Source organism: Cupressus sempervirens, chromosome 2 (genome assembly GCF_028749045.1).
Source record: "Cupressus sempervirens isolate cs-2001-9-10 chromosome 2, ASM2874904v1, whole genome shotgun sequence".
In the NCBI taxonomy this organism is placed as follows: Eukaryota; Viridiplantae; Streptophyta; class Pinopsida; order Cupressales; family Cupressaceae; genus Cupressus; species Cupressus sempervirens.
Window position 1 is genome coordinate 14104335 of NC_143119.1, and position 23419 is coordinate 14127753.

The 23419-nt window shown below is 36.1% G+C and overlaps 1 protein-coding gene across 4 annotated transcripts in view; it reads right to left on the minus strand.

Moving 5' to 3' along the window:
* LOC149570847 (serine/threonine-protein kinase/endoribonuclease IRE1a-like) overlaps positions 1–20595 on the minus strand; it is a 39489-nt gene extending 18894 nt beyond the window's left edge. Inside the window, exons 1-2 of one of the 4 annotated variants that reach the window (XM_089812416.1) lie at positions 20521–20595; positions 20307–20381 (exon numbers count right to left, since the gene is read on the minus strand). In XM_089812416.1, coding sequence (XP_089668542.1) covers positions 20307–20338 — 32 coding nt within the window. In that variant the 5' untranslated portion in view covers positions 20339–20381; positions 20521–20595. Of the gene's footprint in view, positions 1–20306 lie in introns of all 4 variants that reach the window. The other 3 variants (XM_089812417.1, XM_089812415.1, XM_089812418.1) reach the window with 3 other exon arrangements.
* Between the last annotated feature and the right edge of the window lie 2824 nt (positions 20596–23419).

A 23419-nucleotide genomic window follows, 5' to 3' on the forward strand; every position in this document is an offset into this window, starting at 1 on the left:
TTATGCCCGAGAAAATTATAAGTAGAGACACTCCCTGAGGGTGATCTATCCACAGTAAATTTATCGGAATCAAGTGAAATTGACTCAAAAATCCACCATCCACATGCTTAGTTCAACAAGTCACTCTTTTGCCGATGAGAAAATATATCATAAGATAGGCTAAGAAAAAAGGTTCAAGTATGAAAATTGAATGTTGTGTCCACCATTTGATATTACATCTTATATTGAAGGTAAAAGGTGTCGGTTGCTCTTTAAAAGATCGCACCTTTTCATAAATAAACTAACCAACACTATATTTTAATTTAATTTTAAATAAAATGAAATGTAACTGCTGATTCTTCTTCACATATCTCTATCGGCTATCATCTGCATCTTTTGAATTAAATGCGTATTGAGATTTTCTTAATGTTTGCACAAGACTGAACATCTCGTTAACGCTTCCTCTAACCGATTTGCTCGCATTCCTCCTCAAGGCTGGCGCGATCATGACTTGGAGTAGACGTTTTCTTAACTGGCGCCAGAATGATCATTGGACTCTCCTCACAGACAGGTGTTTGAACCTTGGTGCCTTCTCATCGCATTTTATTCACCCTCCAAAACATAGCCTGAATCCTGCAAGCAAAAATACAAATCGTGAGATGTCAACGATAAGGAATAAATCCTCCTTCCTAATCGGTCTGGCCACAAGGAATCCGCTGCTCCTCATTTGCATACACGTTACATGAGTCTGAACACAACACCCCATAACTGAACCGGGTTTAACAAAAGGACCTTCTTTAGCGGTTTTCTGGTCTTTTGATCAATTTCATATAACAATTCCATAATCTCACAATCCTCCACAATGGAGTGCATCTGCAATACAGCTTTATAGCTGGCAGTAAATATTGTCTAATGTTCCAGTAGTTCCTTGATCTCTAACTAAGCATCACGCCTGACAACTGAAGGTATGGGTTTTGAAATTGAAAACAAGACAAAGCCTTCTGAGATAGCTTCCTCTTCAATGACAGTTAGCTTTATTCTTATATTTTCTCCAAGCCTTGCAAGCCTTATTTCACCACAATCTTAACACGTGAGATTACCACGATGGATACTGTCGGAGATTATTCTGAAACTGCTCCAATTGGTTGAAAACATCAAAGTTTGAAGGCTTACTCGTCTTTCTAATATTTAATGATGCCAGTAATGGATATTCAGTATTTACGTTGCTATTAGAAAACCCACTAGAAATGTTATACTGGGGTCTGCCAAAGGCTCCTTGCTGGAAGTTCTTGCAGATGATCACTGATTCTTCAATGCCTGGAGAAAGATTCAACTCATCAACTAAGCCACTGTTAGTATATCCAGTAGCATCATCCAATGTACGGCCCCAATTTAGTTCTGTGATATGCTCATTATTTTTGTGATAATCAAAGTTATCAACCCACTCACGTGATTTTGAAATTTGTTTATGTGATCGTTGAGATATCTCTGAAGGCTGCTCTTTGAATCCAAAGGACAGTGATGGCGTATTAGTATCAAAATAGTCATTTACAAGGATGTCATCTGAATGAATTTGAACTGTGGTGTCCAGATTGTCCGAGTTTATTTCTGTTCTAGCATAATCTCTATCTGCATTAAAAGGTGAAGTCAACGTTGATGAGCAGTCAGTCGTGCAAGACTGTGTTTCTCCCAGTTCACCATATTTACACTGTACACTGAATAAAATTGCATTTAGTTTGAGCACATTAAATTTTGCCATCAAATGTAGTCGATGTTCAAGCGTCTGACAAATAAACTCAGAGAGATAACCTGCGCAAGATAATACTGCATGAGCAGTAACAGGGTTGATTGAAGGAAACTTTGTGAGAAAGAATTCTCCTAGTGTTTCTGATTCCATCATAGCAGGATAAGAAACTTCTGTTGATTTCCTTGCCATTTTGATGCAGTTCAAAACTATATTATCTGTGGTTTCTAATGATCCTGATAGAAAACAATGCAAATGGATCCCCATTCCAACAGAAGAAGCATACAGATCATCTGATGCTTCAATTACTTCAGTAAGAAAAGTATCCTCGCCTTCAAAGATCTTCAAGTCAGGCAGAGGGATGTGGATACTTTTGTTCGAACATCTCAGGTTAATGATGCACAGGATGTTAATGACTGCCAGCACAAGCTTATAACAATCATGACTCATACCCTGTCCCAAGTGTAGTATTTCCTGTAGCAGAAGAATCATATAAAAGAGCAGCTTTCCAGGGCTTCCATATTTCTGCCTGCTATATGATTCCATCTTTGTTCTTAACAGTTCACAATTTGTGCTTCTACATCCTTACACAAGGAGGATGCTGGTAAAAGTTGCAGAAAATCTCTCTATGTTTGCTGAGTGCATTTGTCTGAAAGCTTTTCATCATATCTATTTTTATTTTTTTTGTACTCCTTAAAATAAACAACAAAATCAATTCTCTTACATTCTGCTGCCAAGCTTTTCCATGTATTGTTAGTGCTGCTGCGCTTGATTTACTAATATCTGAAATTCGTGAATGGATCAGGTTCCTCCTTTCAAGATAGCCTGTCTGCACCTTAACTGTGAGAAGTTTCTCCATGGTTGCAGCAGCAGCTTTTATGACCTTCTGGATATGCCACAAATTAGTACCCCAACAAATCCTCACTAGAATGATGTCTTAATAATGCCCATTCTGAAGATTGTCCCTGCAAAAGGTTGGAACACACTGCCATTTCACCACAAGTGATGTCTGCTCCTAAAAGCTTGCATAATCTTCGGAGAGGAAGATTTCTAAAAATTGTAAGAAGTGCAAGATACAGCTTTCCTCTAAAATCTGTGAGCTTCTTCTCCCATATATTCAATTTGGTATCTTTACCAGTTTCAAATGTATCAAAATCAATCTTTGTTTTAGCATTTTCAGATTGGGATTTGCCTCCACCTTCCATACAATCTGTTTTCTGCTGACTGTCATTTTCATCATTTATTTGACCAGCTCCGATATCCCTTAAAGCAATATCATCTTTAGATGCATTGCAGAAATGGATTTTAATCATGGAGGCTGATACTCATAAAATATGCCCAAATGGTCGCCTAAAATTTTGAATTTTTGGGCTCCATCACTAGTCATTTTCTATCGTCCATGCTCATTAAACATCTTGATCACAAGAATCTTGTAACACTAATGAATGTTTTTAGAAACTTTGGCCAAGGTTGAAACTTCAAGTTCTCAAATATTTGTAGGGGTTGTGGCGAAGTCCTCATTAAATTGGTTCTTAGCCAAGAATAATATTAGAATGCTACAGGACTATCACGCCTCACAAACTATCGTAAATATTTACTTGGCAGCGCTGACGTCAATGACCTGTTATTATTTAGTGCGTTGGAAGACAAACATTGTCATATTTCTTTCGAACTCAACAACACGCAAGATGACATCTTATCTGGCGATGGTTACTCAACGGTGTGACTGTGACTTTGCGAATAAAGTTGAGCTTGATTCTTCCTTCATCGTAGAATAGGCTCATTGATTACCTTCTTTGTCAAGCAAGAACTGAAAATTTTAATGTTCCTTATATTAATTAATTCACACACACTTCATAAGAGGGTCTATTCGTATATTGAACAAGGTGGCGGGGATGATGATTAAATTGGATATACGAAAGGCTTATGATAATGTGAATAGGCCTTTTCTGCTAAAGGTTCTTGACAGGTTTGGTTTCTACAGCAGTTGGTGTAAGTGGATCTTCTCTTGCATAGATTCCCCCCGTATCTTGGTGTTAGTTAATGGCAGCCCTCAAGGTTTCTTTGAAATGAAGAGAGGAATTCGTCAGGGAGATCCATTATCTGCCTTTCTTTTTATTATTTTGGCTGAAGTACTGGGGAGAATGATTTTAAAAGCTAAAAAGGAAAAAAGGTGGAATAGTTTGCAAGTTGCTAGAGGTGTGGATCCGGTCATGCATTTACAGTTTGTGGATGATAATTTTTTAATGGGGGAGGCAAGTGTTAGGGAGGCTCGTTGTATTAAAAATGTTATAGAGGAATATGGGAAAGTGTCGGGGCAGCTCATTAAATTGGCAGAAATCTGAGATCTTTTTCTTTAATATTGTAAGTAAGTTTCAGGCAAAGATATGTAGAATTTTTGGGGTGAGACATGGGATGTTACCTAATAAGTACTTAGGTATACCCTTGTTTCAAGGTAGAAATAATTTGAACCTATGGAAGGAATTGATTGATAGTTGAATCAAGCAATGGATGGTTGGAAAGGGAGGTGGCTGTCCTTCGCAGGAAGGATTTTATTGCTACAAACTGTAATCTCAGCGATTCCAACCTTTTCTATGAGTTGTTTGAAAATCCCGCTGGAAGTGCTAAAGTATATTGAACAGAGGATGAAGAAATTCCTTTGGAATAGTACCCTTAATGAAGAAAAAATTCCTTTGGTAGCATGGGAATCTTTGCGTCAGTCAAAGAAACAGGGGGGTGTGGGTCTGCGTAGGTGGCAAGATGTTAACAGGGCACTAGGTGCAAAGTTAATTTGAGAAAGGTATGAGCATCCAGATCAATTATGGGTTAAAATATTATAGGCTAAATATTTAGAGTCTAGAGACCCATTGAGGATCCTTACTGTTAGGAACCTGCCGAAGGGTTCAGCGCTATGGAATTTTATGTTGGATTGCAGGCCTATCATCACTAACCACATCTTTTGGCATTTAGGAAATGGGAAACAGCTTCCTTTTGGTTTGACTCTTGGAATGGTTTGAGTAGGTTGGCTGATCTTGAGGGAATTGAAGATCTTATTCCAATTATGGAGGCAGAATGGGGGGACACAGTGGATTGTTATGTGGAGGAGATGCAATAAGAGGTGCGTTTATACTCGGGGTGGAAGGACTTCTCCAATTTGCAACTGACAGAGGAACATAAATTGAAGGACTTCTCCTCTTTGTATATATAGAACATTTGATCTCTGATTAATAAGTCAAGTATTCTACCATTTACATTTGTGACTTGGTATCAGAGCTAATCTTGAAAAAAAACATTATAATTTCTTCGTGAAATTATTTGTTTAAATTTTTTTCAAAAAAATTTCAGTAGATTTTCTCTAAAACCCGCCTAGGGTTTTCTACTTGAGAAATCTTGAGCTAGGGTTTATTATCCAAAATTGGTTTACCAAACATCTGAAAAAAATTGTGGCCATTTTTTTAAGAAATCGCGGATTTCCTAGCAACAAATCGCAACTTTTTTCTATCAAGTTTAGGAGATCTAAGGCCTGCACTCGCGACTAGGTGACATTTACCTCTGTAACCCATGAGATTTTTTACAAACTAGAACTCACGGCTCTAGTTTTTAAACAGACAGCTCTGTGATTTCAAAAATCCTGTGTCTACCAACATCCACCACCATTTGGAAGGTCACCTCTCTTTTTTGGTGCCGTCTGTGGGATTTTGGAGGCCAAACTAATCTCGACGTGCAAATCCCTATCTATACCAACAATCTAAGACAAAAATTGGCCATTCCTTTCCAAGAAATCGCCATATTTTGAAATTTTGACTCTCCGATCCATCGGCTATGGTTTTGCCCGAAACCCTAATTTTTGGGGTCAAAAATTTATTTTGAATACATATTCTTGGTAGGTTTTTCAAGGTCTCAAATGGGTTGTCGTCAAATCTTTCTAGGTGCCTCGATTTTCGAGCCAACAGATCTGGATTCCTACAGCATATTATATTTCGGTTCTTCGAGCTCTCTTTTGGGTACTCCGATTTTTTTGGGTCTTCCATTTTCTCACCTCGAAGTTTGTGCCATTTGAGATATTCACATATCATGAGCATCAGAAGTCAGACTCAATTAAAAAGCAAGTCAACGCTGCCCAACACTCAGAGCAGAAGAATCTATCTACCATGCCTTTATGTTCAGCATACTTGCAAATCATGCAAAATCTTCTGACTGGTACATAGATTTCGGTGCCTCCCGACATTTCATTCACAAGCATGATTGGTTTGTTGAATTCACTCCCTATTCTGACTCAGTAATCTTTGGAGGCAGTGAAGAATACAATATTGTCAACAAGGGCAATGTTCAAATTCAGCCTGGAGGAAGAAGACTCACGTTCCTCAATGTATGTTATGTTCCTAGCATGAAACATAATCTTTTGTCTGTTAGTCAGATTATGAAGCACTCCCCTCAGTTGGATGCCATTTTCAGTGGAAATAAGTGTCTGATTATTAATCGTGCTTCTCGCACTACACTTGCTATCAGTCTTGAGGATCATGGTATTTATAGGCTTGTAGATTCAGGCGATTCCCTTGAGCACGCCTTCATTGCAAAATCATCCACTCTCAAAAGCCTCTGGCATCAACGATACAGTCACCTGAACATTCAATATCTAGCACAACTTGCTCAAGATAATTTAGTCCATGGCCTACCTGATATCTAGACCCAGAACCATCGCGTTTGCAAAGGTTGCCAAGTAGGGAAGCAACATAGGACACCATTTAAGGATGGTGAATCATGGTGGGCATCTAAAGTACTCCAACTGGTCCACGATGATGTATGTGGTCCTATGAGTACTCCTTTTGTTACTGGGAACAGGTACTTCTTACTCTTTGTGGATGATTTCAGTCGCAAACTGTGAGTATATTTTCTTAAGCAAAAATCAGATGCTTTTCCTGCATTTCAGCAATTTAAAGCCCTAGTAGAAAAAGAGTTTGGTTCCCCCATCCGTACTCTTAGGACCGATAATGAGGGGGAGAATTATGTTCGTCTGCTTTCTCTGCCTTTTGTACTACTCATGGCATTAGATGTCAATTCACCACACCTCACACCCCTCAACAAAACAGTGTTGTAGAGCATCGAAACCATAAAATCACAGAAATGGCTAGGGCTATGCTAGAACAAAGAAATGTTCCCAGAAAATATTGGGCAAAATTAGTATCCACAATTGTCTACCTTCTTAATCGGTCACCCACCCTTGCAGTTAACCATAAGACTCCTGAGTAAGCCTGGTCTGGTCGCAAACCTAGATCAACCATTTGAAAGTTTTTGGCTCTCTAGCATGTGTATGGATTCCTAATGACAAACGCACTAGTTGGATTCCAAAAGCCAGAAACTCATGTTTACAAGATACAGTCACACACATAAGGCCTACAAGCTGATTGATGTAAACACTGATTGTTTAATCTTTAGTCGTGATGTTGTGTTTGATGAGGAACTCGAACAATTTCATCTTTCTGCCTCCCCGCCGCATTCCAAGATTCAGTCTTGAGCAATCTCTAACTTGGGTCCTTCTATTTTATATAAGTCATCTGATGCTATTGATACACCACCTCAGCCACCTCCAGATAATATAACTCCTACTCTTGTTCCTGCTCATCCAGCTATTCCGACAGCATCTAATATTGGCTCCTCTACTCTTCGGCCAAAATGGCGAGCTCAAACGAGTAGTGATCTTCTTCTTGATGAACTCATTGAGGGTAGAACCTCCAGAAATAAGAGAATTCAGCACAACACAGTTAATATTGCTCTTATGGCCAACATCCACAGTAACCCTGAGCCCCAAACATATGCAGAGGCCAAAGGAATTCCAAAATGGGAACAAGCAATGGATGCTAAGCTTCAGAGTCTTCAAAAGAATCACACCTGGGCTCTTTCAAATCTCCCTCCTGGGAAGAAACTTATTAGCTATAAATGGGTCTATAAGGTCAAGTACCATGCAGATGGTACCTTGGACAAATACAAAGCTAGACTTGTTGCATGAGGATTCACCCAGTGCGAAGGCATTGACTATGAGGAGACCTTTGCCCCGACAGCCAAGATGAGCACTATTTGCCTTCTTCTTGCCATTGTAGCTCAGTATGGTTGCAAAATTCATCAAATGGATGTGAAGAGTGCTTTTCTCAATGGTGAATTACAGGAAGAAGTCTATATGATGCAGCCTCCAGGTTTCAAAGTTGCCAGTTCAGAACCAAAAGTATGTAGACTCCAGAAGGCCCTCTATGGTCTTAAATAGGCCCCTCGGGCTTGGTACATAAAGATTGATTAGTACTTGGTTGCTCAAGGATTTCAGTGTAGCCCGTCAGACAGTAATCTATATATTAAACACTCTGGTAATGATATTCTTTTTCTTGTTGTCTATGTGGATGACTTGATCATAACTGGGAGTTCTGAACATTTGATTTTAGAAATCAAGCAGGATCTATGCAGAACTTTTGATATGACAGATCTCAAATTGCTTCATTATTGTTTAGGTATTGAGGTTTGGCAAACTGACAACAGTATTTTTTTGTCTCAGTCCAAGTATGCCAGAAATTTGCTTAACAAGTTTCAAATACAAGATTGCAAACCTGCCTCCACTCCTGTGGAGACTGGTCTGAAATTGTCCACACAATCTAATTCTCCTCCTGTAGATGAAACACTCTTCAAGCAACCAGTAGGTAGTCTTATCTACCTTACTACTACCAGACCTGATCTCAATTTTGCAGTTAGCTACATCTCACAGTTCATGACGAACCCCAAGACTGATCATTGGATTGCAACGAAACGTATATTGTGCTATGTACATGGTACTTCAGATTATGGTCTTCTTTAAACAAGGAGTACTACTCCCCAGCTCAGTGGATTCAACGATTCCGATTGGGCCGGCTCAGTTGATGACAGGAAATCTACTTTCGGCTATGTGTTCAATATCGGATCTGTAGCAGTTACCTGGACAAGTAAGAAGCAACAGGCACGGGCACTCTCCTCTACAGAAGCAGAATATAGAGGAGCTGTCAAGGCAGCTTGTGAAGCAGTTTGGCTCCATGAGATGCTTGCAGATATGCATATTCCTCACGCAAGTCCGACTTCTTTGCTTTCAGACAATCAAGGAGTACTCAAACTTGCCAAGAACCCAATGTTTCATGACCGAACCAAGCACATAGAGCTTCATTGCCATTACATCCGACAATTAGTAGAAGATGGATCAATTCAGTTACTCTATGTCCCTACCTCAGAGCAACTAGCAGATATTTTCACAAAACCCCTTGGTCCTAACAAGTTTGTTAAATTCAGGGGATCTATTGATGTAGTAAATAGATTGAGCATTAAGGGGGGGTATTAGAATAATCTTTATGTTTCTTTTTAATGCTCACTATTGTATCTTATTGTATTTCTGTAAATATTAGAATGTTTCTAATATTTAGGTGTAGTCTAGAATAGAATGTTATTATTTTATTTGACTCTCCTCTTTGTATATATAGATCATTTGATCTCTGATTAATAAGTCAAGTATTCTGCCATTTACGTTTGTAACAGAAATCACCAAACACCAAAATGAAAGAATATTAATAGATTTCGATATCTCTTAAGCTTTGAGAAATTGGTATAAGTATGTTATGAAGGAGACATGTCATGAAAGGACATGTCTCCACGATGTGGAGACATGTTACGAAAGGACATGTCTCCATGATGTGGAGCCATGTCCGTTCATGGCATGGCTTCACTATTAATTAATCAAATCATAACAATGGCCCAGATCGGAGTAGTTAACTTTAACCAATATTATTATAAGCTCGGGTCATCGATATGCATCGAAGAAGAATGGATGATATACCCAATCCCTTTCATGTATCAACATTATTGTATTCGATCCTTTCTTGACCACTTCCATGCATGAATATTAGATTATTACTCGATCTGTTACAAATAAAGGATAGCAATCAAACTGTAATAAGAGTACTGCATTTTGATATTTAGTCATTGTGTTGGCCTTTGAAATTTCTAGAAATAATGATTCTTTGGTGACTAACATATACCAAACCGATCACAACAATAATGGATTTGATACCAATATGATGCAGAGGGGATTGTGGTTTAACTAACCAAACATATTTTTTCTTAACAAGGTCTTAATGACCATCCAATAGTCTACTCATTAGTGACCTTCCTAAGGTATCTAACAAGACAATCCAACAATTCTTGGTAGAGTTACAAACTCTCCAACCAAACAAACTAAGATATAATCAAATTAGAATTTCTCATAGAGAATGAATGTGTTTACATGTTACTTAGACCCAACATGTAACCATAGATACTTTGGTTCTTGTCCACGAAAAAACCCACAATCCAAATTGCTGCATAAGGGCTAAATGAGACATGATAAAATTAGCCCTCCTAATGAGGTATTTGAATTTTTTCTCCTACAAATCCTAAATGATCCCCAAATTAAACTGCATATATAGAAACTCTTTTCAGGCTATGAAATAGTATCAAAGAATGGGAATTTGGTTTTTACCCTAACTCCCTTCACCTAGATTGAGCAAGATTAGGCCTGATTTGCAAATTTAAGACCAACTCACTCTATAACTTACTATTGAAAACATAGTTCAAAATACTTGCGATTAATCGAAAAAAATGCGATATCTCGCGAGATGCCCAAGAAAAAGATAAAAACGTCCATTAAATCGGCGCCGGTATTATTAAAAAAACGCGGCGTTAAAACCCAGTTAAAACCGCGAGATACCGCTGAAAGCACGAGTTAAAATCGTGGACCAAGTCAACGCAAAATGCCAAAAAAAATATTAGGTTTTCACTAGACAATAAAGTCGTGCCTTTTCGTGTTTTAGGTCATGAGCAATTTCGTTTGTGTCTTGATTTTCGAAAGTTGTGATTTCTTCTTGCCGCGGATCTTGCTGAAGATTTCTTCTTGCCGCAAATCTTGCTGAAGTCTTTGTGTGTTTCAGATCTTCTTGGCTGTGGATCTTCTTGTTGCGAACGGCGTCTTCAAACCTTCAAAATCAACTGCATATTCAATTCGACTGTGTCTTCAGGACTGGGTCTTTCTCACATTCATCACAGCCTACAGTTGACACTTCCAAGTCTAGATTAAAAAAAATTGTAAATATTTGAGTATATTTTAATTTATTTGTAATTTAGTAAAAAAATCCTTTAAAACTTAATTATACTTTAAATCTAAATAGTAAATACTACAAATTAAAATAGATTAAATGATTTATAATTTTAATATTTTGGTTTTGACAAAAAATTTAAGGTTTAAACTTTAAAATACACTTAAATTGCATAGTAAATTAACAGTATTTAACAAATTAACAGCATTTATAATTCATAAAAAAATTATAATATATTTAAATTTTAAAATACTAAATTATAAATCTTTTAAAAAATAGACTTGTTATTGACTTACCGTTATATATGAATTCTGAATTATAATAGTTAAATAAAATAGAATTGTTGTAATTAAATTTATTGTTTTATTGTTTTATTGAAATTTAAAATTTTGTATATAACATAATAACAGTATTAAGTTTTAACGTTAAGTGTATTGTTTAAAAGATTTATAATTTAGTTTTTGAATATTTAATAGATAATGTATGCTTTCTAACTATACATCGTCTATTTTTTATTAGGTTCTCTAAGTCTGCAAGATGACTAGTGCTGGCAGAGCTAAGGATCCTTTATGGAAGCATGGGATCCCTGGGGTAATCAGTGGACATGTTGAATGTATCCATTGCCATAAGAAAACGACTTCAGGATAAGCCGATTGAAATACCATCTTGCAAAAATTCCATGCAATGATATTACACCGTGTGAAGAATGCCCGGAAAAGGTTACAAGAGAGGCTTTGACAAGCCTACAAAAATATGCACAAAGTAAGGCAAAAAAAAAAGAGGACATTTGAGGCCATGGCAACTCCAATGGGGACTTTTAGTTCTACAAGATCAGAAACAGGTGGCGAGGGTTCTTCTTCTATTGGGCCTCAAATACGAGGATCGGGAAGTATGAGTGGGTCTCTAGGAGACTTTTGGATTCCACGTAACACTCCTGGTGCTCAACCTGGCTTGCTAGGCACTACATGGAGCAAGGAGATGCATGAGAAGACAAAGGTGGCAATTACAAAATTTTGGATCCGCAATGATATTCCCTTCAATTCTTTATGCAATCCATATTGGGATCAAGTGGTAACTTCCATTTCTTTGTCCGATAAGGGGTTCAAACCCCCAACTCCCTATGAAGTGAGTGGGCCATTGTTACAGGACGAGGTAAGAAATATTCATCAGCTTGTAGAAGAGCAAAGAAAAGTTTGGGAAGAGAAAGGTTGCACTATTATATCTGATGGGTGGACAGATGGTAAGAACAAGACACTCATCAACTTTATAGTTGCTTCGGGGGTCAATTGGTATTTCTAAAATCAGTTGATGCCTCTGATCAAGTAAAAATTGCAGAAAATTTGAGTAACATGCTGGATGAGGTGGTAATAGAAGTGGGAGTGGCTAATGTCATCCTGATTGTGACTGATAATACAGTTGCATATGTGGCTACCGATAGACCTCTCATGGAGAGACATCCCACATTATTTTGGAGCCCTTGTGCTGCCCATTGTCTTGACTTGCTTCTTGAGGATCTAGGGAAATTGAGCTGGGTGGAGAAGGTGGTTGAAGACGGAAGGAATATTGCTAAGTAAATCTACAATCATACATGGGTCTTGAGTCTTATGAGAGAGCACACTAATGGTAAGGATCTTGTACGGGCAAGGGTCACACGCTTTGCTACTAATTTTCTAAACTTGCAAAGCATATTTGAGACATGGCCAGACCTCAGACGCATGTTTCTTGATAAGAAATGGTTAGAGAGTCCTTATGCTAGGAGGCCTAAAGCAGAGAAGATTGTGAGGATTGTGTTTGATGCTAGCTTTCAGCTGATGGAAGAGACCCTCAAAGTAAGTTTTCAAGTATTCATTGATGATTTAATATTCAATTTTGAAATATTTTCTTTGGCTGATTTTTGTATGTTTTATTATGTCTAGGTATCAGAACTGTTGGTGAAGGTTCTACGAATTGTGGGTGGGGATAAAAACCCCATGGGGTTTCTATATGAGGCCATAGATAGTGCAAAAGAGGCCATTCAAAACTTCTATAGGTCAAATGAGACCAAACATAGACCCATATGGAACATCATTTGATCGTAGGTGGAACCGACAACTCCACCAACACATTCATGCAGCTGCCTATTTCTTGAACCCCAAGTACTATTTTTCCAACACTTTTAAAGTAGATGCAGAGGTTCAAATTGGCTTGGACACATGTATTCGAAGATTGGTTGCTGATACAGAACTCCGAGACCTCATACTTGATGAGTTGCGAAGCTACAAGAGGGAAGAGCGGCCATTGTTTTCTTCTCTTGATTGCAAACATAGGAGATACACCTTGCAGCTAGGTAAAAAAGAATGTGTAAAGTTATATCATACCATTCATTTCGCTCGTGAAGTTTATTGGAAGTTTTACCACATCATAAATGGTTTTTTCTAATCCCTGCTGATTTGTGGTGGGAAGATTATGATGCCACAATGCCTAATCTTCAAAAGCTTGCCATCCGAATTTTATCCCAGCCTTGTAGTGCTTCTGGCTGTGAGAGAAATTGGAGTACTTTTCAAAACATACAAGGCTACGAGAGAAATTGGACTACTTTTCAAAACATACACACAAAGAAATGTAATAGGTTGACTCAAAAGCGCCTAAATGACTTGGTTTATGTGAAGTACAACCTTCTCTTGCACGAGAAGAAGGTGAAAGGGCAAGCTTCATATGTAGCAATAGACTTAGATGACATTGATCCATACTCAGCCGATTGGATTGCTCCTCCTAATGGTGAGGATGCGGATGTTGGTGAACCGTTACTGACAGATGAGTAGCTAGCTAAGTTTGAGAGAGAAGCAAATGGGTGGGATGCAGATGTGGCAGCAAGTGAGGAGGAACATGAGCTTGGTCATCCATCAAAGGCTTATGTCAAGCATGAGGGACCTATTAGGGCACCTGTTGAGGATGTTGCCACCGCAACTACTTCAACACCACCCACCCAGCAGCAAGGATCTCTTTTGAGTTTTACTCATAGACGCAATTTATGATTGCTAATTGCTACTTTCAGTTTTCATTGATACCAAGACTTGAACTTAATATGTATTCAAAAGTAGTAGTTTCATAGAGTTTGACTTCTATGTATCAAACTTATTTATATTCAAATGTTCTACTTGTTTTTTGGTATATGATTCTAGTAGTATGTTAATGATTAATCTACTAAGTTCCTCTTGCTATAAGTATAAATTACTGTTTAAATTGAAACTTTGAACGATATATGATGGATATCTCAATTTTCAAATTATTATATATTTTACAAATTTGGTGTATGTATGCATTTTTAAGCATATTTTAAGAAATTTTATATTTTCAAATGTTTGATAGAAGTGTCAATTTATGGCCGAATTTTTCGCCGAGTTTTTGCCGATTCTGAGTTTTTCAAAATTTTTGGGTCGGCCAAGATATTGCCGATACCGAGTTTTTAAACTATGATTGAAATTATTAACTAGACATCTTTGTTACTAAGGACAAAATCCTATACCCTTGAAGGTATGACTTTTATATGTTTTCATTGTTGGTGAAAACCTTTATATTACGTTGTATGACATAAGGAGAACTATTATCAGAGAAGTGTTACTGATATACTTATAATCTGGTCCAACTTCCATTAACTTCTGATATAAATAGATCACTAGATTCTTCATCTTGTATTTACATTCTCACTGGGACTTATTTTTAGTTTTCTATTGATTGTTCACCATTATATTTTCCAATTTGCTTCCAGTATTTTCACATCATTCCTTCTTTGTTTCTACCCAATTGTCTATTTGCTCTCATCTTGAATGCATCCTTTTGGCATAGGGTGAAATCATTTGTTAGACAAAGAATGAGCTGATTGAATGCTTTGGTAAACATACAAGCAATGTGGATACATGTGATCTGTTTAATTAAATTCCTTTAAGCAACGCCTACCCATAAAATGAAATGATTGCAACCTTTGCATAAAATGGTTTTTGAGAAGGCCTTAGGATCTTTGAATTTCCCAAAATATTCTTGATACACGTCCATACAAAATGTTGAACCATAGGTAATTTGCATGTTATTTAGTAGAAAGTCCAAAGATATGGAGATCTGAAACGTGCATGTCAACTGTACGTCAACTGTATGTCAACTTTAATATTGATTTCAGTTGTGAAAAATGGAGATTGTTCAAAAGGTAGCAGCCTCTGTATACTTAGGTTGAAGCCTATGTAATTGAGTTGAGCTAAGGTTCTTTTGTGTACTGGGTTGTTGCCCATTTTGGTTGGAGATAGCAATACCGTGATTTTTACCCAAATGGGTTTCCACGAGACAAACTTTTGTGTCTTGGTGTTCCTTGCTTTCTTTTGGTTTTGTTATAGAATTAAAAGTTTTGAAATACTGATCCACTCCTCCCTCTCTGCATTTCCTTGTTTTTCAATCAATGTCAGAAAACCCTGAGAGTAGGTCTGCCCTATGTCACCATGAGTGCTTTAGAAGGTCTTGTCATGTACCCTTATTTGATGGAACTAACCATGCCTTTCAAGTTGTGCATATAAAGAGGTCGCATTTGCTTCTAACTCGGATTCAAACATGACGTGCTCCTTGATGCCTACATTATGTCATTAGGTTGCAATGTCTATCATATTATGGTCAATGGCTATAATGTTCCTGCTCAACCACCCACCGATCTTGATGCTAACAAGGGTTTTGAGAACAATGCTAAGGCTATGAATGCCCTATTATGCTGGTTGACTGAGTCTGAATTTGTCAAAGTCATGCACTATACTTCAGCCAAAGAAGAATGGGACAAGTTGTTCAATGCTTATCATGGGGATGTCAACGTCAGAAACGTCAAAGTTCAAACACATTGAGTTGTCTTTGAAAGTCTTCATGCAAAAGAAGATAAGAGCATTGCTGCCTATTTTCTTCGGATTGATGAGGTCATCAATGCATTTAAAGGCTTGGGAGAAAATAGTGGTTCAAAAGATTCTTCGCTCTCTTACCATGAAGTTTAATCGCTAGTGAAGAAATGTATGATTTGGATACTCTTACCCTTGATAAGTTACATGGATTTCTAACCGCCTATGAGATGAGGACTAATGTTGAAGGCACTTCCAAAAGTGAGATGGCATTCAAAGCCTCTAACTCCAATAAGGACAAGGTGAAAGTTTGGATGAAAGCTCAAATGACGTCATCGCAGACCTTGTAAGGAAGCTGAAAAATGGTCTTGGCAAGAACAAAGGCAAGATCTCTCTGAAGTGTTTCAACTGTGGAAAACAAGGCCACTTTGCATCTACAGTCCCTATTAAGAAAGAAGATCACAGCCCAAATGAAAGGAATACAAAGGCTAGGAGAACAAGAAGATTCTCCAAACGTCATTGGAAAGCTAATAAATCAAAAAGAGTATTATACTCTAAAGATGAAAGCGACAACTCTTCCAAAAGTGAGGATGATCCTCAAAACGATGAGATTTTGTTCATGGCTATTGAGTAAAACTTAACACAGGATTCATATGTACCAATTTCACTGGATTACTAGTCGGATGTTTAAATATAATTAGACATGTAAAAATCAGATTTCAAGATTTCATGAAGTTCAGTTGAGTATATATGTGGGTGTGCATGTGTGCTGCCATAGGGAATTTGATCATAACAGTTCTTCTATGACACTTCAATTGAGAATAAGTATTTAGAACATGGAAATTGCTATAAGAACAAAATTTATAAGATCTTTTACTGATAGATAGTCTTTAAGCACTCTTTCTTGATATAGAATTGTTAGTACCCGATATGGTCACAATTTCAAAGCTTCAAGTTTAGAGTTGTTGAACCAATTCGAACTAAAGTTCAAAGTAGTTCAAAGTAGTTCGATGATTCAGAGGTCCAAGTTGGTTTGTTGGTTCAACATGCAGACTCAGATCAAGCTTAAGGTTGTCAAGTTCAATGATTCAGAGCAAAGGTATAAGGATCATTTAATCCAAGTTCAGAGGACTTCTCAAGAAGTTTCACAGTTTCAGAATTCAGTTTCAGATGTTGAACCTCTTCGAACCACTTCGAACCGAAGTTTGAAGTAGTTCAAAGTAGTTCAAAGCAGTTCAATGGTTCAATTGATCTATCCTGCAGGTTCAATAGAAACAAAATTCAGACTCTCAGTTCGAAATTGCAGATTTGTTAATTCAGAAAGGTTTAGAACTCTGTCTCAATTCACATTTCAGGCTCAGACTTCAAAGCAGTTCAATGGTTTAAAAATGCAAAGTGGTTCAGAAATTTTAATATGCAGATGCGAGAACAAGTTTCAAGTTGAATGCCTTCAAAATGATCCTACGAGCTTGTTGATTCAATATGGCTTATTCTATGTTCAGAAAAGTTCATGTGATGTGACGGGTTTAAGACAATTCAAATTAGTTCAAATCCGGAGACTCCAGCTTGTCAAGTTTTGAGATTCAGATTAACAAGAACAGCGGCTCAGTTTTAGAATCAAGCTTAGATCCAGAGTCTAAATGCAGATTCAGGCATAGTCAATTTGTGAATTTTAGATGTGAAAGAAGATTAGTTAAAAGTCCACACACATATTGAACATGGAATCATGCTTAAGGTTTGAGAAAGATCAAGAGCTATCATTTGTCTATATGCATTAAAACAAATCAATTTCCAGCTCGAAGAGACTGATCTGCTTGATAGAGGTGATGAGCATTAACCTTATATTGGTGATATGGATTTGCATGAAGTTTAACTGAATTGAATAGTTGATAAGAATAGCATTGATTTCATGCAACATACATACAATGAGCTTACATCAGAATGCATCCATCTTAAAGTGGAATAAATATATACAAGCAGAAGAAATCTCAGATTCTCTGATGGCCTAAAAACATTCATATTTCAAGGGTCATATCTCACAATTTAACCGTTGGATCAAGCTCAATTTTGGATATGTATTTGCAATCCTAGTTCTCTAAATCTTCACCAAAGTGTTTTGTCATATTTCATATGGATCAAAAGTTACGGGTTCTTGAGTGCACCACTGTCGGATCAGCAATAACAGTCATAAAATGCAGATGACAGAAAATAGTCATATTGCGAGGGTCATATCTCACAATCTAACCGTTGGATTGACCTAAATCTTGGATATGTGTTGTGAATGCTAGTTCTATAAATCCTCTCCAAAGCGTTTTGTAATATTCACTATGGATCAAAAGTTATGGGTTCCACTTTTTCTTTTGGGTAGCTATAGACTGTGTGCTGTTGGCAGGGGGAGATTTTTCAATTCTGAGGGAAAGAATGCAGACTTTGGAGCTGTAGCAGAACAGAGCTTTACTTGCTAAACTTTGTGTTAGTGATTAAAGAGGAATTTGATTTTGTAATGTAATGTAGGGGAAATGGTTTTCATTTTCTGATGCATGTGTAATAGGATCTTTGTAGTCTTTTACATCTTAAAGAGAGGAGGTTTGAAAGATATCTGCAAATTAGAACTTTGAGTCTATGTAGTTTTTCTTTCCACTGATGGTTATGTTGCTGAAACTTTCAATTTTCTTTAAGCACATCAGATGTGCTATTTTCTGAACACATTTGATATCAAGATCTTCTGGAAGCTTTGATTTGTCTTTTCTCAGGAAGATGGAAATTGTTCTTTGGCTTTTGTCCTTTGTAATGCAGTGTACAGCAGGTTAACTTTGTGTAATCTGTTTTATTCTGTTTCCTTTCTTTTTAGTTCTTAGGTTTCGCGTCTATTCTGTGTTTACGGATAGATGCTTGTTATCCTTTTGTGCTTTCTGGTCAAAAGTACCTATAATTAATTCATTGTAAACCTTGCACGGGGAGCTGTACCCGATAAAATTCAGAGGAAGGTTATTAATCTAATAATAACCTATCCAACTGTTGGTGCTGATTTGTCCTCTTGCTCGGGCATTCAAGGTCAGATTTGTACACATTTTCTCGAAGGACAATCTGTTCACTAATAAGAATAAATAGACATGGAACATCATATTTAAAGAGTGAGTCATAAAGGCAATTCCTACAGAGTTCACATTAATGAGATGATTGAAATGAATACTTTGTTAAAAGATAAGACACCTATAAGAATTGAAGTCATATGCCATAACAAAACAACTCCTGAACTAATACTAGCATGGAACGTATCCTTATAAATATAAATGAATTAGCCGACTCCCTTCTCCATCCGCATGAATATTAAAGGGGGGAAGGAAACGACCATGAGGGGGACATATTGGGGAGAACAAATACTACAAAAAAATAGAATCACATTAGACTTGACTCGGCAGATCAGATACACTCAACACTTGTAGTCCAATCAGCATCTCATAGTCTGCAAATACTCCGTATAGGAGGTATGGAGAAGATTAAATAGATGGGAGAGATCAAAAATAGAAATGAAAATAGAACAATGGAGAAGGAAACATCTCCAGCACAGAGAGGACAAAGGACATGACAAGAAGGAGCCGTATGAAGTCCGCAGATACTTTATCAGGAGGCCAAGACATATAGTAAGGTTGCAAGATATATCTATTAGTTTGGGAAAATTAATATTTAGTGATTTTAGTTTAAGAGTAAATCGTATATGCCAAAAACAAAAAGTGGCTGCTGAAGTGTTCAATCTGCATATAGCTAATGGTTTTAATGATTATGGTGACAAGGGAGAACTAAATGAACTCAATACGGGGACGGCTGTGAGATTTGTGGGAGCTGGTGAGAGCTTGTGGTACCTCCAACCTAATCATCTTTCGTGTTTAAGGGTTGTAGCTTTCTTTAGAAATGATTTCTGGGGCTGATGTGGAGGTACCAAGAACCTTGGATGATCAAGTTGCTGTTTGTCCTAATTGTCGCCTGTGTATGTTAATGAATTTCGACTTCTTGCATTTGTGCTATAGCAGTAAAGACAATGTTAATGTGCATACTGAGCGTAGGAGGTGTGAACTTTTCCAGAGACAATTGGATGCAGACATCGTACATAGACATTTGGCTGCTACATTTCCTAAGGCACTGCTGGTTGTATTCTTGCGAGAGGAAACATGTAAACTGTTTGACACAATATCAGTGGATAGAATTGCAAAAGAGGACTTCTACACTCTTAAGCTGAAGAAATTTATGAAGATTGCAACGACAGTCAACTTTAAGGGCATATTATCAGCTATTTCTGCTGATGCGAACTGCAACAGGTTAGGAAGTTGTCTGAATTTTGAATGGCAGACTTTGTTAATGTTAGATAATACATAGTTTCAGTTGTATACAGATTATTGTCACTTGTGCTTGAACTATGTGTGAGATTATGATCTTTTGCGTCCATATTCATGAAACTGTAAGCTATCAAGCCAAGGGAATCAATTCTCACATGTGAAAATCATCAGTTTGGAAAGCGTGAAAGCCGCATCAATCCATGAAAAATTCACATTAAAATTCCAGCAATTAAACTATGTAAAGAGGATAAAGAATAGAAAAACCTCACACCTTAGGTCAGCCTCTTTGAGTTTGGCTTCCATTATAATTGTTATTCCACTCCGTCACTTGAACTCCAAATGCAACCTGCGACAAAGAGTTTCACAGGGAGCCGTGAAATGATAATTCTGGAGAAATTTGCCCTCTAAGCAAGTACGCAAAATGCGGCAGCGATTCGCTCAAATCTTACGGAAGGGGGGAAAGTGAAGAGTCAGGTCACAAATACGTTTTTATTCCTCGGTACTCGTTTTCCCGCTTTTTGTGTTCCTCTCTTTTTCCAAAACGGCACTTGTGTTTCTTTTGTGAAATGAAATGAATGAAACGAGTTTTACCGACGAGCTTTACCGAGACCAATTTGCTTATTTTGATTGGTCTTTTACATTACATTTGAGGAAAAATATTAAATGTCAATTTTATTTTATTTTTAAATATATGATTTGTTATGAATAATAATAATAATTTAAAATTATATTTTAAGTATGTGATTTATTATAAATGAGGGAAAAATGAAGTTAATAAAATATAGATGTATGGTCTTTCGCATGAGACATTAAATATCTTAGATCAAATATAAAGAATGAAAAAATTAGGAAAAAAAATTAACAAATCATCTTAAAAATAACAACGATATTAATCTATAATTAAGATTGATAAGCTGAAAAGTATATAATTATGTTCTTAACACTCATTCTTAAGTGAGTTATATATACATATATATGTATATATATATACATATATATGTATATGTACATGTACATGTATATGTATATACACATGTATATATACATGTACACATGTATACATGTATATATATCTATATATATATATATATATATATATATATATATATATATATATATATATATATATATATATATACATGTATGTATACATGTGTACATGTATATATACATGTGTATACACATGCATAATTAAGATGTGAAAAGAAATTAACAAATCATCTTAAAAATAACAACGATATTAATCTATAATTAAGATTGATACACTGAAAAGTATATAATTATGTTCTTAACACTCATTCTTAAGTGAGTTATATATACATATATATGTATATATATATACATATATATATATGTATATGTACATGTACATGTACATGTATATGTATATATATACATGTATATGTACATGTATATGTATATATACATGTATATGTACATGTATATGTATATATACTTGTATGCATACATGTATACAAGTATATATACATGTATACATACATATATACATGTATCATGTATATATAGATGTATATACATGTATACATCTATATATACATGATACATGTATATACATCTATATATACATGTATATACATGTATGTATATACATGTATATACATGTATACATGTATATATATACATATGTATAAATACATATATCACTTGTCTTCATTTCGTATTGCTCATCATATAACTCCTCACAATTAAACCCTTGCAATGCTTTAGCAACCAGAGAAGCAATTATTTGATCATTATTATCTCATAGTTTTCAATAGTTTTATGTCTAAGGGCAACATCTTCCATATCATTTATGATTTGGGTTACTTTTTTGTCCTTAGTTTTTTTACAACTTTTTTCTATTTGAGCTACAGTAAACCCATTAAATTCAAATGATTATAAGTGATTGATACGTAGAATAACTAAATTTTCATTTAATTTTCCTTTGTTGTATAGCTCCATTACTGACATTGACGATCCATTTTTTGTATGTGAAATAGAATATATTTTTATATTAAATGAAATAATTCAATATATATAAACATCTATTTGGAAATATGTATGGAGGATAAAAAATTTAATTAGATATAAATGGATAAAAATTATGATTGTGTTTGTTGGTTAGTACAATATTGCACAACACAAAACTGTGTATACCAAATATTTATAACAAAAAATGCTAACACTTGAATGCACGAGAGGTTCATGTGTTGGTATTGAAGAATTGTGTGTTGTTATTGGACGAACAGGTCCAAGTGCTAAAAGGATGACAACTAAATGAGCAAAAACAACAAGTTCTACAGTCTCTTTCGTGTGTCTCTCTCTAGGAGAGTGAACATTTTCCATGATGCTTTCTAGTGCAAATTAAAGCTATTTTTTCCCTTTTCTATGTTTGTTTCTCATGTAAGAACATTGATCATATTCACTAGTAAATTTTGATGCATTTTTTGATGAAAATTGATCAAAATTTTGACCCATGTTAGTCAAATTTGCAACCAAGTGGTATGTCACACTTTTTGTCGTCGAAATTTTGACGAACCCTCCAATCGGTTAGAATTTTGACCAAATACTTGGTCGAAATAGGCTACATTTGGTATGAGCATTATTGGTGGCCATTGGTCAAAATTTTGACCAAACTTCGTTGAAATGGCCACTAAAGTGTGGTTGAAAGTTTAACCAATTCTAGTCTATCAACAACTAGGAAGCCATACTCACGACCAAAGAATTGGTCAAAATTTTGACCAATATTAGTCGAAATGGACACCAAGTTTTGGTCAAAAGTTTGACCAATTCTAGTCTATCAACAACCAAGATACCATACTCATGACCAAAGAATTGGTCAAAATTGAGACAAAAACTTGGTGGAAATGTCGACCAAGATTGATCAAAATTTTGACCAATCTGATTTGTTTTAAGAAAAATACAACAGAGGTGAAATTCAAGTTGGTAAAGTAAAATGCAACCCAAGATGAACATAGAATTAGGGATGGAAGAAGAAAATTCCTATTTGATGCTAAATTCACATGAGCATCTACCATCTTAATCGTGTAGAATTTTGTTATTAAGACAACTACAAAGCCAAACAGAGAAAATGACATCCATTACGAGCTTGCTAAAAGTAACAAAGCATATTACACAATTCCTTTTAAAACAAGAAAGAATTTTCATTGCATTGATAACATGGTAGATGTTGATGTGGATCTAGCATCAAGAAAGACATGAGCTTAAGGTGTGTAATATGGTGTGGAAGCTTGGGTTTGGTGGAGTAGTGCAAAAGCAATTATCAACAATGAGACTACTACAAAGCATGCTTCTCAAAATATGGGGTATCTACTTGTTGGTGTAAATAAGTATTTACTTATTACACTTATTTAAGTTTTACTT